Source organism: Aquarana catesbeiana, linkage group LG06, assembly GCF_042186555.1.
Source record: "Aquarana catesbeiana isolate 2022-GZ linkage group LG06, ASM4218655v1, whole genome shotgun sequence".
NCBI lineage: Eukaryota > Metazoa > Chordata > Amphibia > Anura > Ranidae > Aquarana > Aquarana catesbeiana.
The window spans coordinates 146,675,966-146,688,873 of NC_133329.1; the positions used below are offsets into that span (position 1 = coordinate 146,675,966).

Below are 12,908 nucleotides of genomic sequence, written 5' to 3' on the forward strand. Positions count from 1 at the left end.
GTCATTGCTCCAGTTCATGAAAAATGGAGCATCCAAAGAAATGATAGGGAAAAATCTTGCTATGCCCGGCTAGAGAGAGAGAAACAATCCTCTTTGCACGAGGAACCTCACTGCCACTTCCATAGATGTTGCAGAAAACAGAGGGCACACAGAATGCCCAGCTGGAAGCCCCCTGCAAATCCCGTTAGTGTTTGCGCCATTCCCTCCCGGTCTCTTCCGGAGGGGCATTCCCAGGAAACAACTCCCAATATCCGCCTATCCACAATCGCGTGCTATACAGAGCTTCAGGACGGACTGGATCCTTCCTTAAATTCCAGGAAGGGATCATCAGAGTCCTTCTGTTTCCAGACGGTGCTTCACCTCACCTTCCCAATCCAAATGCAGTAAGCCGGCTGCATGAGAGGCATTTTCCTTATGTCCTCTCTGGTACCCCTACCTAACAAGTCCCCCAAAGAAGATGTGTCTGTAGCAATCGCGGATATAGGCGTGACACCCGTTATTATTGTCCCTCCTGTCCTGACAATCCTGGTCTCTGCATTGGTGAATAGGGATGAGCTTCGAGTTTGAGTCGAACTCGTGTTCGACTCGAACATTGGCTGTTCGCAAGTTCGCCGAACAGCGAACAATTTGGGGTGTTCGTGGCAAATTCGAATGCCGCAGAACACCCTTTAAAAGTCTATGGGAGAAATCAAAAGTGCTAATTTTAAAGACTTATATGCAAGTTATTGTCAAAAAAGTGTTTGGGGACCCGGGTCCTGCCCCAGGGGACATGGATCAATGCAAAAAAAAGTTTTAAAAACGGCCGTTTTTTCAGGAGCAGTGATTTTAATAATGCTTAAAGTCAAACAATAAAAGTGTAATATCCCTTTACATTTCGTACCTGGGGGGTGTCTATAGTATGCCTGTAAAGGGGCGCATGTTTCCCGTGTTTAGAACAGTCTGACAGCAAAATGACATTTCGAAGGAAAAAACCCATTTAAAACTACCCGCGGCTATTGCATTGCCGACAATACACATAGAAGTTCATTGATAAAAACGGCATGGGAATTCCCCACAGGGAAACCCCGAACCAAAATTAAAAAAAAAAAATGACGTGGGAGTCCCCCTAAATTCCATACCAGGCCCTTCAGGTCTGGTATGGATATTAAGGGGAACTCCTGCCAAAATTTAAAAAAAAAATGATGTGGGGTTCCCCCTAAATTCCATACCAGACCCGATTTTAAGGGGAACCCCGCGCCAAAAAAAAAAAAAAAAAAAAGGCGTGGGGTCCCCCCAAAAATCCATACCAGACCCTCAGGAAAAGAGGGGGGGGACAAGAGTGCGGCCCCCCCCCTCCTGAACTGTACCAGGCCAATGCCCTCAACATTGGGAGGGTGCTTTGGGGTAGCCCCCCAAAACACCTTGTCCCCATGTTGATGAGGACAAGGGCCTCATCCCCACAACCCTGGCCGGTGGTTGTGGGGGTCTGCGGGCGGGGGGCTTATCGGAATCTGGTAGCCCCCTTTAACAAGGGGACCCCCAGATCCCGGCCCCCCCGTGTGAAATGGTAAGGGGGTACTTACCCCTACCATTTCACTAAAAAACTGTCAAAAATGTTAAAAATTACAAGAGACAGTTTTTGACAATTCCTTTATTTAAATGCTTCTTCTTTCTTCTATCTTCCTTCATCTTCTTCTTCTGGTTCTTCTGGTTCTTCCTCCGGCGTTCTCGTCCAGCATCTCCTCCGCGGCGTCTTCTATCCTCTTCTCCTCAGGCCGCTCCGCACCCATGGCATGGGGGGAGACTTTTATTGTTTGACTTTAAGCATTATTAAAATCACTACTCCTGAAAAAACGGCCATTTTTAAAACTTTTTTTTGCATTGATCCATGACCCCTGGGGCAGGACCCGGGTCCCCAAACACTTTTTATGACAATAACTTGCATATAAGCCTTTAAAATTAGCACTTTTGATTATTCATGTTCGTGTCCCATATACTTTAACGGTGTTCGCGTGTTCGAGCGAACATTTTTCCTGTTCGCATGTTCTGGTGCAAACCGAACAGGGGGGTGTTCGGCTCATCCCTATTGGTGAATGTTTTGAACGCTACCATACACTAATGGAGTATTAGCGTAGGGTACAGCACTGCACAGACTAGGACACACTTTCACAGGGTCTCCCAAGATGCCATCGCATTTTGAGGGACCCGAACCTGAAACCGTTACACTTACAACCGTTACAGTTACAAAAAAAAAGTGTAAAAAAAAAGTAAAAAAAAAGACATAAAAAAACAAAAATAGTTGTGGTTTTATTGTTCTCTCTCTCTCTATTCTCTCTCTATTGTTCTGCTCTTTTTTACTGTATTCTATTCTGCAATGTTTTATTGTTATTATGTTTTACCATGTTTGATTTTTCAGGTATGTAATTTTTTTATACTTTACTGTTTACTGTGTTTTATTGTTAACCATTTTTTTGTTTTCAGGTACGCCATTCAGCTGCAGCGCAGATTTATTTATCTTGACAGCAACAGCGTTTGCTCCCACGATACATAAAGCCGTGACTCCAGCGCTGTAGGAGGTGATTTCACCACCACAGGAAAAAAAAAGAGCATATATGCCGAAGCATGGGGGCAGCAGGGGTGGAGGAGCGAATTGCTCCTAACTTTGGGGGCGGATGCCCCCATGCTTCGGCATATATATATTTTAGCCACAGATTGCGTTAAAAAATGTTTTATTTTTTACTATTTTTTTGTATTTGCTTTGCAGGTATGGTATTTCTTACTGTTATACTGTAATGTTACTTTGTTTTATTGTTAACCATCGTTTGCTTAGCAGGTACACCATTCAGTTGCAGTGCGGATTTATTTATCTTGACAGCAACAGCATTTGCTCCCACGATACCTAAAGCCGTGACTCCAGTGCTGTAGGAGGTGATTTCACCACCACAGTTAAAAAAAAGAGCATATGTGCAGAAGCATGGGGGCAGCAGGGATGGAGGAGCGATTTGCTCCTAACTTTTGGGGCAGATGCCCCCATGCTTCGGCATATATATATATTTTAGGCACAGATTGCGTTAAAAAATGTTTTACTCTTTACTATGTTTTTTTTGTATTTGCTTTCCAGGTATGGTATGTCTTACTGTTATACTGTAATGTTACTTTGTTTTATTGTTAAGTATCATTTGCTTAGCAGGTACGCCATTCAATTGCAGCGCAGATTTATTTATCTTGACAGCAACAGCTTTTGCTCCCACGATACATAAAGCCGTGACTCCAGCGCTGTAGGAGGTGATTTCACCACCACAGTTAAAAACAAAATGGTGCATGTATGCCCATCATTACAAGTGGGTGGATGAAGGGAGGTATTCTAATGGTGGGCATACCCACCAATCAATCTCTTTTTTTCGTTCAGCCCACAGGCTGCATGAAAACAAAGATTACAATATATGCCCAACAAGGACCAGCAACGTACTGGTTATGTTGCTGGACTTTGAGTGGTTATACCAGAATGATGCCTGCGGGTTTAGGTATCATTCTTTTCAGCCAGCGGTCGGCTTTCATGTGAAAGCAATCCTAGCAGCTAATTAGCCTCTAGACTGCTTTTACAAGCAGTGGGAGGGAATGTCCCCCCTCCCACCGTCTTCCATGGTTTTCTCTGGCTCTCCTGTCCCAACAGGGAGCCTGAGAATGCATCCGGTGGTTCCGCCAGCTGACCATAGAGCCGATCAGATACCAGAATGGCTCCAATCATCTCTATAGCCTAGGAAACCGGAAGCTACAAGCATTTCATGACTTAGATTTCGCCGGATGTAAACAACACCATTGGGAAATTGGGAAAGCATTTTATCACACCGATATACTGTAACATTACAGTATAACAGTAAGAAATACCAATCCTGCAAAGCAAATACAAAAAAATAGTAAAAAATAAAACATTTTTTTAATGCAATCTGTGCCTAAAATATATATATGCCGAAGCATGGGGGCATCTGGGGTTTGTGCCATCTTGCAATTTTATGGCCTTCAAAACTGTGATAGGTAGTGAGGAGTGACATAAAAATTTTACGCCCTTGGAAATCCTGAAGGCAGTGCTTGGTTTTCGGAGCCCCGTACGTGGCTAGGCTCCCAAAAAGTCCCACACATGTGGTATCCCCATACTCAGGAGAAGCAGCAAAATGTATTTTGGGGTGCAATTCCACATATAACGATGGCATGTGTGAGCAATATATCATTTAGTGACAACTTTTTGTAATTTTTTTTTTTTGTCATTATTCAATCACTTGGGACAAAAAAATTAAATATTCAATGGGCTCAACATGCCTCTCAGAAATTTCCTTGGGGTGTCTACTTTCCAAAATGGGATCATTTGGGGGGGGGGGGTTGTACTGCCCTGCCATTTTAGCACCTCAAGAAATGAGATAGGCAGTCATAAACTAAAAGCTATGTAAATTGCAAAAAATGTACCTTAGTTTGTAGACGCTATAACTTTTGCGAAAACCAATAAATATACACTTATTGACATTTTTTTTACCAAAGACGTGTGTCTGAATACATTTTGGCCTAAATGTATGACTAAAATTGAGTTTATTGGATTTTTCTTATAACAAAAAGTAGAAAATATAATTTTTTTCAAAATTTTCGGTCTTTTTCTGTATATATCTTTTTCTGTATATATCGCAAAAAATAAAAATCGCAGAGGCAAACAAATACCATCAAAAGAAATCTCTATTTGTGTAAACAAAAGGACACAACAGAGTATTGGTAACTGTAAGCGCAAACACACAAGTCCATATATACCAGGAGATATAAAGGGCTGAGCAACTTAGTCCATAGAGGCCTATTGAAGGAGCAGTGGCTCCGAGCGCGTAGCCTTCTCTCAACCTCCCTGCTAGCCCTCCTCCCTGGACGATCCGTTCCCTGGATACCGAACCCGGAAGCAGACGGACGACCTGTGACGTCATGCACGCTCCACGTGCGCTCCATGCCGGCCCCTAGTTCCAGATGGCCACAGAAGGAGCTCCCGGCTGGTAATCCACCTTCTGCAGCCCAGCATCTCTGCAGCGTCACCACCAAAGGATCAGAGGGAACACCGAGGACCACATACCTATACAGATGAGCCTTTTATATGTTTTTATCCTGTAAGTGTGTTTTTACCTGGTGTCATTAAACATCATTTGTTAATACTACACTCAGGTGGCGCTTCCTTCTCTACCCCTCTCTAAACAAAAGGATGCAAATTTAGTTTGGGTACAGCATTGCATGACCGCGCAATTACCAGTTAAAGCAGCACAGTGCCAAATTGTAAAAAGTCCTCTGGTCTTTAGGTAGCCAAATGGTCCGGGGCTTAAGTGGTTAACAAGCGTATATTTTTTAAGATGTGTTCCTATTTAGAGTATCTCACCAAAAATTAAATTTTTGTTCCAGGTGATGCCTGATATCTGACTTGTATCTTAGGCAGACTTCTGGGAAAACTGTTGAGCCAATCACACAAGCAGGAAATGATTTCTGGGGGGTGGTCAGTACACATTCTGTGTACAGAACAACTTCAGGTAGCCATATTGCATTGCATTTTCATAAAATGACAGCGGCTGCGGATTGAAAAGAAAAGGTAATAGTTAATAACATTCAATCACAATATGACTTTTGTCGCAACTGTATACTCTATATTAATTTTTCTTTATTTGCTATTTTCTTTCCACACGAAAGTGGAGTGTCCCTTTAAGGTGTCAGCATACCAAGACATTTGGACAATTTCATGCTCCCAACTTTGTGGGAACAGTTTGGGGATGGCCCCTTCCTGTTCCAACATGACTGTGCACCAGTGCACAGACAAGGTCCATAAAGACATTGATGAGCGAGTTTGGGGTGGAGGAACTTGACTGGCCTGCACAGAGACCTGACCTCAACCCGATAGAACACCTTTGAGATGAATTAGTGTGGAGACTGCGAGCCAGGCCTTCTTGTCCACATCAGTGCCTGACCTCACAAATGCGCTTCTGGAAGAATGGTCAAACATTTCCATAAACACAATCCTAAACCTTGTGGACAGCCTTCCCAGAAGAGTTGAAGCTGTTATAGCTGCAAAGGGTGGGCCAACTCAATATTGAACCCTACGGACTAAGACTGGGATGCCATTAAAATTGAAGAAATGGATTCTGGACAGCAGCACTCCAAAGTCTTTATTGTAATGAATAGTCAATGTTCATGTGACAACAGAATCAGGACAAACAGCTGACGCATTTCACAAGATAATTGTTGCTTAGTTATAGCTATGACTAAGCAAAAATGATCTTGTGAAACGCGTCAGCTGTTTGTCCTGCTTCTGTTGTCACATGAACGTTGACTATTCATTACAATAAAGGCTTTTATCAGAGTGCAGCTGTCCAGAATCAATTTCTTCAATATTGCTCGTGCTGAGCCTGCACCTGGGTTCCACTTTGAGGACGGCATTTTCTTCAGTACACTACTGGAGCAGTTCACCCACTTGTGAGGATGTCATTAAAGTTCATGTGAGTGTAAAGGCAGGTGTCCCCATTAATAATAATATAGTGTAGATTTTTTTAGCAGAGGCCCTAGAGGATAAAATAGTGGTCGCAGTTTTTTTATGTCACACTATTTGCGCAGCAATTTTTCAAATGCAATTTTTTTTTGGTGAAAATTACACTTTAATGAATTTTAATGCAAAAAAACCCACAATATATAATCCAGTTTTTGTAAAAATATAAAAGATAATGTTATGCCGCGTAAATACATATGTATCATGTCATGCTTTAAAAGTGCACATGTTCGTGTACGATACTTAAATTTCCCTATAGGCGACTCTTTATAAATAAAAATAGCTTGCCAGTTTAGAGTTACACAGGATGTCTAGAGCTAGAATTATTGCCCTCTATAACTTTTGTGGCGATACCCCACATGTGTGGTGCAACCACCGTTATACATATGTGTGCATGACCTATGTATGCATTTGACTGTGTGCACATGTATGGGGGGAAGGAATGATTTTTTTATTATTATAAATTTTATTTAAAAAAAATATATTTTTACACTGTTCCTTTAATTTTTTTTTGATCCCTTGTGATGACATGACAAGTCCTTATTATGGAGACATGGAGACCTCAGATCTTTCCTCTACCCTGAAAAGCATGAGATAAAAAAAAACAAACAAACATTGATCTCATGCTTTCCAGAAAAAAATGGCTCTGTTTACATTTTCCCTAACCAGAAGTGACTAAATGCTTTTAGCTTCCGATCTCCTACACCATAGAGGTAATCAGGGACGTTCTGGTTCCCGATCACCTCCTTTTGCTACCATCAGGAACTGCCTGATCTTATCCGGAGCTCTCCGGTGGGATGGAAGAGCTCGGAAAACAACAAAAAAACTCTGGAGATCGGCAGGAGGGAGAGGCAACCTATTCTGCTGCTTGTAAAAGTGATCCAGTGGCCAATTAGCTGCTCAAATTGCTTTAACAGTGTAGGGCATTTACGGCTGAAAAATATGAAATTGGGGTTATGGCTGACAGCTGCAGCATGGTCCCAGTATAACTGCCTGAACACCATGACGTACATGTACAGTACATGACTGTGTGGCAAGTGGTTAATGAGATATTTCTCACACATGCCATGGGTATATGTAGAATTACACCCCAAAACACATTCTGCTACTTCTCCAAAGTATGGGGATACCACATGTGAGAGACTTTTCGGGAGCCTAGCTACAAGCGGGAGCCCAAAATCCAATGACCACCTTCAGGCTTTCAAAGGGTGTAACTTCTTCATTTCACTTCCTGACTACCTATCACGGTTTCAGAGGCCCTGAAATGCCAGGATAGTACAAAACATCCCCCAAATGACACCGTATTGAAAAGTAGACACTCTAAGGTGATAAGAGGCATGGCGAGTATTTTGCAGATCTCACTTGTTGCTACAAAATTTTGGAAAATGAAGCAAGAAATTAAAAATGTTTTTCTTCAAAACCTTGTGACAAAAGAACGACAAAAAACCCTTAAAGTATTAAAGTCTTGTTTTTTTTTTTTGTTTAAAAATAACAAACATGGTATACTTACCTGCTCTGTGATCCCGTGACCACGTTCGCTAGTGACGAAACGACGTAGGGAGGAGGAGCTACGTTCTGATGTCACCGCTGCAGTCCCGGAAGCATACGGGCTTTGTGGAAGCCGGCCGGCTCGTTACTTTTACCATGCGCATTTTATTCATCTTTCTGTAAGTTACCACTTGTCTTTTTACCTGAATAAATGTATTAGGATTTACACTATGTGGAGTTTTCCTGTTTTTTTGGTACAATATTGTCACAATACCGGTCCTGTCTGCTGACTACTTCCGCTGACGTTTTGGAGTCCAGTGCCTGCCAGGGAGATCCCGGGCTGGGGTTACAGCCATCTGCCCAGTGTGGTCCCCTGTAATAAGGAACCATTACTTTCTGGTAAGCGGCATTACTTTTCAGTGGTGGAGGAGATTTATATATTACACTTAGCACTCCAGTGTGGACCTTCACTAATATCACTGCGGATTTATCTTCACTACCGAATTTTTTTGATGTTCCATCCTTCAATATAGACTCTATTTTTTCATTCACGGATTGATTTTATGGACCTTTGTTATTTTGATTTTTTTGTTAGGCCCCTTTCACACGTGCGGACCGTTCATTAGTTCAGTTCAGTCACGTATTTTGTTGTCAGTAAACATCAGTTTTCATCCATTTTCACTTCCGTTTTCCTTCCGTTGTCATCCGTTTTCCATCCGTTTTCCTTCCGTTGTCGTCCGTTGTCGTCCGTTTTTCATCCGTTGTCATCCGTTTTTCATCCGTTGTCATCCGTTTTTCATCCGTTGTCATCCGTTTTCCTTCCGTTATCATCCTTTTTGCATCCGCTTTATATCCGTTTATGTCCGTTTTTCATCCGTTTATGTCCGTTTTTTTTTTTTTTTGTTCAGAACTGTCTTTTATCATTTTTTTATGAATTATGGGAATTTTCCCATGATTCTTTGTATTCCCCAGCGTGCATTGTGCTTCCCATGCTGCTTTGTGGTTTCAGCTTGCTTTGTGTTTCCTGATTCCTTGCTGTAGTGTACGTGCTTATTTACAGCAATGGATTTTGTCAGATTTTTGGAGCATGTGACATTATTTGTCATGCTATCTTATTGGAGGAGAAAGAAAAGCATGACCAGGAAGATTTCTGCAAGACGCAGGTACTGGACACATCCCATGCTGCTCAAGAGGCCCACTGAAGGGTTTTTTGCTCTGCAGTATGCAGACATGCGACGTTTCCCACAAAAATTTTTTAATTTTACGCGAATGTCTGTACCAACGTTTGATTTTTTATTAGAAAAGTTGCATCCCCGTTTGGAAAGGATGAACACGGATATGAGATGTTGTGTGCCACCAGAGGAGCGATTTCTACTTACCCTGAGGTAAGCCAACCAGCCTTTCTGCTTGATTATGTCCAGCATAATGTAGGATTCCTTTCATCGTTTGTTCTACTCTTCCTAGGTTTCTGGCATCTGGACTATCCTATACGTCCCTAAACCACTACTTTTTGGTGGGAACCTCTACAATTTCTGGAATTGTGCACAACACCTGTCAAGCAATATGGGAGGAGCTTCGGTGTACTGCAATGCCTGTTCCAGATACATCCACGTGGCAGGAAATAGCAAATGGGTTTTGGAAGAAGACCCAATTCCCTAATTGTGTTGGAGCCCTGGATGGGAAACACATCCGAATTCAGATGCCACCTGGATCTGGCTCACAATATTTTAACTATAAGAAATACTTCTCCCTTGTGCTTATGGCAATCTGTGACAGTAATTATAAGTTTGTAGCTGTAGATATTGGGGCGTATGGACGTACTGCAGACTCAAGAGTGTTTACAGCATCATCAATGGGGAGAAGACTACTTGAGGGCCACTTTCATTTGCCATCAGACAAACCTCTTCCAGGAACTGTAGGGCCAGATATGCCACATGTGCTTGTAGCTGATGAGGCATTTGCACTTTCTAGGCATCTCCTAAGGCCTTATGCCAGGCACAATCTAACTCCCCCCAAAAAAATTTTTAACTATCGGTTGAGTCGTGCAAGGCGCCTTATTGAATGCACCTTTGGCATTTTGGCAAGCAAGTGGCGCATATTCCATACAACAATTCAACTGAGCCTGGAGAATGCCCAACTAGCTATACAAGCATGTTGTGTCCTCCATAACATTATACGTGAGAAAGAAGGAATTACTGTTGAGGAAGAGGACGAGATCGATTTACCTTCTGTACGGTTTGCTGGACTGCGACCCAACAATTCAGTCGTTACCATGCGTGATACGTTTGCAAACTATTTCATGTCCCCAGAGGGAGAGGTTCCGTGGCAGTATCAACATGTGTAAAAACATTCACCAGGCACTTTATAAGGTATAATTTGCTAGTACCATGTTTGACCCTCTTTTTGTACTCTGCATTGTATATGTTTTCCCATAGAAAATGTAAATTCAATAGTTTGACGAAATATACATTTTCACGTTAGCAGTATAGCAGTCTTGTGACCTCTATCAGTGTATGTTTATAAAGCTTGTTGTTTTCAGTCTCCTAGTGCCAACATCGATCATCACTCACCCTAGGACCATCACATTCATTTGTATCAGTTGTTTTTGGTTTATATAGAGTACAATAATAAAATTACATTTTCCATGCAGTCAATTATTTTTATTAATAATCGAAAATGACCACACAAAATATCTCAAAAATTATTGAAAATGTACAGACATAATATTTGTACAAATATAAACACAAACATAACATTCAGTGTTTCATTACAAAAATGGTGGCCAACTACAACGGGGCAACTTAAAATGGGGATTTTTTAAAGGTCCTGATAATAAGGACTGTGGGAAGTGGAATAGGGAGTGGATGACTGGGAGGAATGGCTGTATGAAGTACCCTGTGAACTGGAGGACTCATAGGTGGGTGCCACTTGCGGTGGGGGTACAACATTTTGGCCAGTGTGGGCTGGTGCACGTTGGTGATGGGGGTTAATGCCTGGATGATATGGATGAAATGAATGTTGTGGAGCTTGCTCACCATGGTATGGACGTTGGTGATGGGTAATGACTGGTGGCATGGGTTCTCCAGACATTGCAGCCCTTATGCACACACCTGTAAAATTAAAGATGGACATTTGCACATCCATTTTACGATCATTTGGAACTCTTACTAAATGGTGGTACAAATTCCGAGCAAAACTTGCATCTTGGTTATTGGGGTCTGAAAATGGGTCGGTGGTATCAGCCCTTCTTGTTGCCCTCATCTCCTCCATAAAACCTAACATGGCTGCATCCATGTCACGTTTGGGATGTCCGTGACGTTTCCTGGCCCTCGGTGTGGTAGCTCCAACAGAACGAATCTGAGGGGTGGAAAATTTTTATTAGCACATTTTATTTTGTCAGCATTTAAAAAAGGGGCATTTTATATAGGATACTTACAGGCACACGTTGTCTATCAAGCGTGGCTGTTGCTGTAGATTGGGAGGACGGGTTTTCTTCGGGACCTTGCTCGGTAACTCCCACGTCTTCCTCTTGTGCAGGCTGGGTATCCACTGCATCCCCCTCCTCTTCAGTTTCTGAAATGTTGCTGGTGGTACTGTAAAATATTTGTACATAGATAGATTACAGCTCAGTACAGTATAGTTATTACAATACATAGATCCATGTGTGTCATTACTGTTAAATAGGTTGTAAACCTTACAGACCACTTTTACCTACAGGTAGGTGCAAGAAATATCTCCTAAACCTACACAGTTATTAGGAGATTTTTGCTGAAAACACATAGACAACGGCGCCTGACTAGGCGTGCCATTTCTGAAAGCAATCGTGCCGTGACTGGTGGCTCCCGCACGCATGACGTAAACGCGGCTATGGCCAGTCACAGCACCAGAGCCGTGATACCCGGAAGTCACTCCAGGAGTGATGGCGGCGACGTGTAGGGGAACAAGGGCCAATACGCGGGCTTCGATCTCGGGCAAGAAATTCATAATGAGCTAGTATGCCATGCATACTAGCTCATTATGCCTGCAGTTTTTTTTTTTTTTTTCATGGTTTTCTTCCTCTTTGGAATATATGATTATTTCGACTAGGCCAAATAATTTAATATAGGGGAGAAAGAATGTATTTACTTACCTTCTTAAGTCCATCACACATCTTAAGAAGTCCAGCATCTCAAAGAAGGGGCTTTTCTTTTTACTGGACGATCCTGCTCCGCTCCGACTGTCTTTTGCTTCCTCTTTTAGTTCCCGCCTATAGCGGTCTCTAAGGGATCTCCACCTTGTGATTATTTTTTCACCTGCATAGGAACAGTAGACACAATGAACTTATAGAACTACAACATGACAATTTTGTATACTATTTAAAACCCATATGTGGAATACAGTGGTTTTTAACAACTATTTTTGTCAGTTTTACATATAGTTAAGCCTATAAAATGGCTTCACTAGAAGTACTGTAATTATCTCTGCGCCGTTTAGGATATATTTGCTGTACACTGGGGGATGACAACATGGCCAGGTGACATGGCAGGTGACGTTTGCATGTGACATGGCCAGGTGACATGCAAGGTGACTTTGCAGGTGACATTTGCAGGTGACGTGGCAGGTGACATGCAAGGTGACTTTGCAGGTGACGTGTCAAGGTGACGTGGCCAGGTGACATGGCCAGGTGATGTGGCCAGGTGATGTGGCTGGTGACGTGGCCACGTGACGTGGCAGGAGACGTGGCCAGGTGACGTGGCCAGTTGATGTGGCTGGTGACGTGGCAGGTGAAGTGGCCAGGTGACGTGGCCAGGTGACGTGGCAGGAGACGTGGCAGGAGAAGTGGCCACATGACGTGGCCAGGAGACGTGGCAGGAGAAGTGGCCACGTGACGTGGCAGGAGACGTGGCCA

At 42.7% G+C, this 12,908-nt stretch overlaps 1 protein-coding gene across 1 annotated transcript; it reads right to left on the reverse strand.

The window, feature by feature from the left end:
* Positions 1-10,800: 10,800 nt before the first annotated feature.
* Positions 10,801-12,546, reverse strand: LOC141101728 (uncharacterized). Its single transcript, XM_073591022.1, has 3 exons — positions 12,150-12,546; positions 11,457-11,613; positions 10,801-11,377 (listed from the first exon to the last, which is right to left on the reverse strand). Exons 1-3 carry the CDS (start codon positions 12,185-12,187, stop codon positions 10,838-10,840), a joined length of 735 nt encoding a protein of 244 aa, XP_073447123.1. The 5' UTR covers positions 12,188-12,546; the 3' UTR covers positions 10,801-10,837.
* Positions 12,547-12,908: the final 362 nt, after the last annotated feature.

What these genes read in the sequence shown, in the direction of transcription:
- LOC141101728 (XM_073591022.1), bottom strand. Translation starts at nt 12,187, where the DNA reads ATGCTGGACTTCTTAAGATGTGTGATGGACTTAAGAAG. An exon ending in TGTGTGATGGACTTAAGAAG is followed by an intron (nt 11,614 to 12,149) that starts GTAAGTAAATAC and finishes AATATTTTACAG; the next exon opens with TACCACCAGCAACATTTCAG. An exon ending in TTGATAGACAACGTGTGCCT is followed by an intron (nt 11,378 to 11,456) that starts GTAAGTATCCTA and finishes TCCACCCCTCAG; the next exon opens with ATTCGTTCTGTTGGAGCTAC.